General features: G+C 43.6%; 1 protein-coding gene across 1 annotated transcript in view; it reads right to left on the bottom strand.

Annotated features, from left to right (window-relative positions):
• Positions 1-205: 205 nt before the first annotated feature.
• LOC119912024 overlaps positions 206-4,515 on the bottom strand; it is a 17,153-nt gene continuing 12,843 nt past the window's right edge. Inside the window, exons 2-4 of the mRNA XM_038730996.1 lie at positions 2,848-3,177; positions 741-823; positions 206-621 (exon numbers count right to left, since the gene is read on the bottom strand). Coding sequence (XP_038586924.1) covers positions 502-621; positions 741-823; positions 2,848-3,177 — 533 coding nt within the window. The 3' untranslated portion in view covers positions 206-501. The remainder of the gene's footprint in view (positions 622-740; positions 824-2,847; positions 3,178-4,515) is intronic.

Raw genomic sequence — 4,515 nt, 5'->3', positions numbered from 1 at the left:
ACTGATAATGCCAACTATGGTGCAACAGAGGGTGGGAAGACATGACATTTTCAGTACAAATTAAAAAAAAATGACAACATAGAAAAAGTTAAGATTTATCATTAACATCTCTGACACAATATCTTGCTGTCTTTGTCATTTGTTTATGTCATTGCCAGACTAATGAAACCTACTGGTAAATTGAAAATTTTCTAAGTATCAAAATTTGGCATGGGTATGAGTAAATTTCTTTTAACAGTATTTGTGAGGACTTTTTAAAAATTAACGTCTTCAGTAGGAACCAATGGCCTTGGAGCTGAGAGCCAAAGACAGGAAGTCTGAAAAGACTGGCAAGTTGTTGGTTTTGCTCTGTTCATGTTGAGAGTAATAAAAACAGAGTTTATAATGTAATCTAATAACTCCAGCCGTATTGTTTAAAGGGAACATCAGTACAAAAGTGTAAAATCCTTGACTGAGCTGATGGGGGGTTGTGAGGCAGCTGAGATGAGCTCCTTGGAGGTCCTACTCTGCTCCCTGAGCTCCTTCCTCTTCAGTCGACCCTCCTTCAGCTGCAGAAACACCCACGTTATAATAATCCAGCTCAATGTCCTCCTGCCTGCCCGGCTTCTGCCCCCTGCTGGCCTGGAGAGACATGACAGCACACATGAGAGTTAGTGCATCACTCCTCCTCTTCTTCAGGTCAGTAAACACAGACCGAGTGCTTCATCTCAGTCCTCTAAACAACAGACATGTGTCAGTACCTTATAGTAGAAACAAAGGGCAGCGATCACCAACAGCAGAGTCAGCGGCAGGACGACCACTTTGATGAGAAGACCTGTTGGATCTGAACAAACACATGGACAGTCATCACATCACACAACATCATGAGTCCATCAGCTCCTGTTAAACACAAACTGTAGTGACCTGAAATCTCCCAAAACCACTTCAGTCCATCAGTAATCTCTATCAACAGATATCTGAATGCAGAATCTGGAAGCAAGAGACAAGGTTTTGGTATAGGAAGCAATCTGGTTTCAGTTTGTAGTCCAGGTAGTATCGACCAATCACGTTTAAGCAGGCTTTGGCTAGGTGTGTGATTCTGGCCTGTAGGAAAAAACTGGACTTGGGTGAGATTTTTATATGTGGGCTGACGTGGTAGTTTTCCTACCAAACTATAACTCAGGTCCTCTGCATCTCGGAGTGGGAGTTAAACATGCCCAGGTATCGCTCCCTGACTCCTGTGAGCGCTGTAGCTCCATGCTAATGACTCTGCAACAGAGCTTCAGGGTGTTGGTGGCTTCAAATACCAACCTCTGCCTTTCCCAACTGCAAAGCCCAGGGAGAAGACAGCTGTGGCTAGTGCTAGCTGGGAGGACATGGTGGAGGACCCTGATGCAGAGTTTACTGCTTAGTTTAGCTAGCTCCCTGTTTGGAAGGAGGAGGGTGAGAAACACATGCACAGCATTTAGAAAAGATGCTGCAAAGTGAGAAAACATCTACAGTGGTGTAAAAAAAAAGTGTTTGCCCCCTTCCTGATTTCTTTTGCATTTTTGCATGTTTGTCACACTGAAATGTTTCAGATCATCAAACAAGTTGAAATATTAGACAAAGATAACACAAGTAAACACAAAATGCATTTTTAAATTAAGGTTTTTATTATTAAGGGGGAAAAAATCCTAACTTACATGGAGCCTGTGTGAAAAAGTGATTGCCCCCTAAACCTAATACCTGCTTGTGCTGCCCTTAGCAGCAACAACTGCAATGAAGCGTTTGCAATAACTGGCAGTCTTTTACAGCGCTGCGGAGGAACTTTGACCGACTCATCTTTGCAGAATTGTTGTAAGTCAGCCACATTGGAGGGTTTTCAAGCCATTCTTTTACCTGGATTCAAGTCCGGACTTTGACTAGGCCACTCCAAAGTCTTCATTTTGTTTTCATTAAGTCATTCAGAGGTGGATTTGCTGGTGTATTTTGGATCATTGTCCCGCTGCGGAACCCAAGTGCACTTCAGCTTGAGGTATCGAACAGATGCCGGACATTCTCCTTCAGGATTTTTGGGAGACAGCAGAATTCATGGTTCCATTTACCACAGACTCTCACTGTGGTTCGCTGAAGTCCCAAAGCTTTAGAAAAGGCTTTATAACCTTTTCCAGACTGATAAATCTCAATTACTCTGTTTCTCATTTGTTCCTGAATTTCTTTGGATCGCGCATGATGTCTAGCTTTTGAGGATTTTTTGGTCTACTTCACTTTTCAGGCAGGTCCTATTTAAGTGATTTCTTGATTAAGAACAGGTGTGGCAGTAATCAGGCCTGGGTGTGGCTAGAAAAACTGAACTCTTTCCAAATATGTAATTAACCACAGGTGATTTTGTTTTGGGGGGAATCACTTTTTCACACAGGGCCATATAGGTTTGGATTTTTTCCCCTTAATAATAAAAAAATCTTCATTTGGAAACTGCATTTTGTGTTTCCTTGTGTTAACTATGGCTAATATTTAAATTAGTTTGATGATCTAAAACATTTCAGGGTGACAAACATGCAAAATAATAATAAATCAAGAAGGGGGCTTTTTTTAAACCACTGTAAATACATAAATGCTGCAAGTAGCACAGAAGACAATTGAAACTGTTACCAGGGAAAACTAAAAAGTGACGAACACACTGGGCACGACAGGAAAACGCCACCAAAACGTACATGTTAGCTCAGGTCTCAGGGCCACCGTACCTGACATCAGTCACAGAGTCAGTCAGAAAACACAACATGCTTGGAAACAGCGATCGTGTTCAGTCAGTTTGGACGGATCATCTTTTCCAAAGCTGCATGGAAACAGTCAGTGTGACGTTTCAGCTGCTCTGCTTCAGCTTACCTGAGACAGTGAGAGACAGCCGACGGCTCTCAGAGGAGAAGTTATGAGAAAAAACATGGAGGTGATAAACACAGCTGTAGCTTCCTTGGTGGGCGGGCTCTGCAGCAGGAAACAGGAAGTGGGCAGAGTGATTGACAGCTGGCTGGGTGTAGTTGTGTGATGTGTTGGAGGAGGTGAAGGCGAGCTGGAAGGAGCCTCCTGGGTACTGTGGCTGGATGGAGCAGCTGATGGTGAAGGTGGAGCCCCTGGACACCTGAAACCCCTGCTGCTGGGCCTTGGAGACCCCATCCATGGAGGAGGACACAGTGATGTTGGGCTGAACCAGCAGGTCTGTAAACACAGATGATGAAAGGTCTCATTCACCCTCTGTTCAACCAAGTGGCCCCTGAAAAAGGAAGTGATGTCACAGGTCTTACACGGGTAACAAACATGGAGCACAGCGATGATAGACTGTAAAAGGAGGGACCTCCCCGGTGTCATGTGTCTCGTCAGTGTTACAAGGTCTCAGGTGTGAATGGGGAGCAGGTGTGTTAAATTTGGTGTTATCGCTCTCACACTCCCTCATACTGGTCACTGGAGGTTCAACATGGCACCTCATGGCAAAGAACTCTCTGAGGATCTGAAACAAAGAACGGCTGCTCTACATGGCCGAGGCTAAGAAGACTGCCAAGACCCTGAAACTGAGCTGCTGCACGGTGGCCAAGACCATACAGCGGTTCAACACAGAACAGGCCTCGCCATGGTCGACCAAAGAAGTTGAGCACACATGCTGAGCGTCATATCCAGAGATTTTCCTTGGGAAATAGAAGTATTTACATAATCTATGTCGTGTGTTGTGGGAACAGTTAAAAGGTCTTAGCCAGAAGACCTCAGAGAGCGTGCGTGCAACAGATCCTGGATGTAAGAGGGAGCTTGACCATGCGAGGCTCTGTAAGTAATGATTAAAATTTTAAAATGTACTCTAAACCAATTGGAAGCCAATGAAGAGCCTTAAGCACAGGAGTAATATGTGATCTCCTGTTGGTTTTAGACAAAGCATTGCAGCTGCATTCTGTACAACTTGCAGTTTTTCCATGGTGGATTTGTATAATCAAGAGTAAAGTACATTGCAATAATCCAGACAAGAAGAAATAAAAGCATGAACAAGCATCCATCTCTTCTTTGGAAACCACAGATCTAATCTTAGCGATGTTCCTGAGATGGAAATAACCACATTAACATGACACATAGATTTGCCAAAAATGACAAATTTTGCACAACATTACCGTCAGGGGTGATAGAGCCCCAATGGCCTGCCTGATCTTAGGGGTAACGTTGTCTGGGGCAAAAATCACCACCTCAGTTTTGTCTTTATTTAGTTGCAAGAAGTTGTCAGCCATCCATTTGTTAATGGAGGCTAAGCAATTGTGCAACACATACAGATTGTCTAGCCTATGAGGACTAAAAGATAAATATAATGGATGTCATCAGCATACCAATGATAAGATATATCTTCAAAGCTACCACTAATCTTGCCAAGAGGAAGCATATACAGACTGAACAGCAGGGGAACTTGAGGCACACCACAGGACAAAGGAGCAGAGTCTGACAAATATGTTCCTATGGACAAGAGAAACTCTTGTCAGAGAGATAGGAGGAAAACCAGTTCAGAGCTGATCCAGTAATGTC

Source organism: Micropterus salmoides, unplaced genomic scaffold (assembly GCF_014851395.1).
Source record: "Micropterus salmoides isolate LMB-PRFRI ecotype aquatic unplaced genomic scaffold, ASM1485139v1 Ms_hic_scaffold_2, whole genome shotgun sequence".
In the NCBI taxonomy this organism is placed as follows: domain Eukaryota; kingdom Metazoa; phylum Chordata; class Actinopteri; order Centrarchiformes; family Centrarchidae; genus Micropterus; species Micropterus salmoides.
Note: the sequence above shows the minus strand (reverse complement) of the source record. Positions and strands in the feature narration are given on the sequence as shown.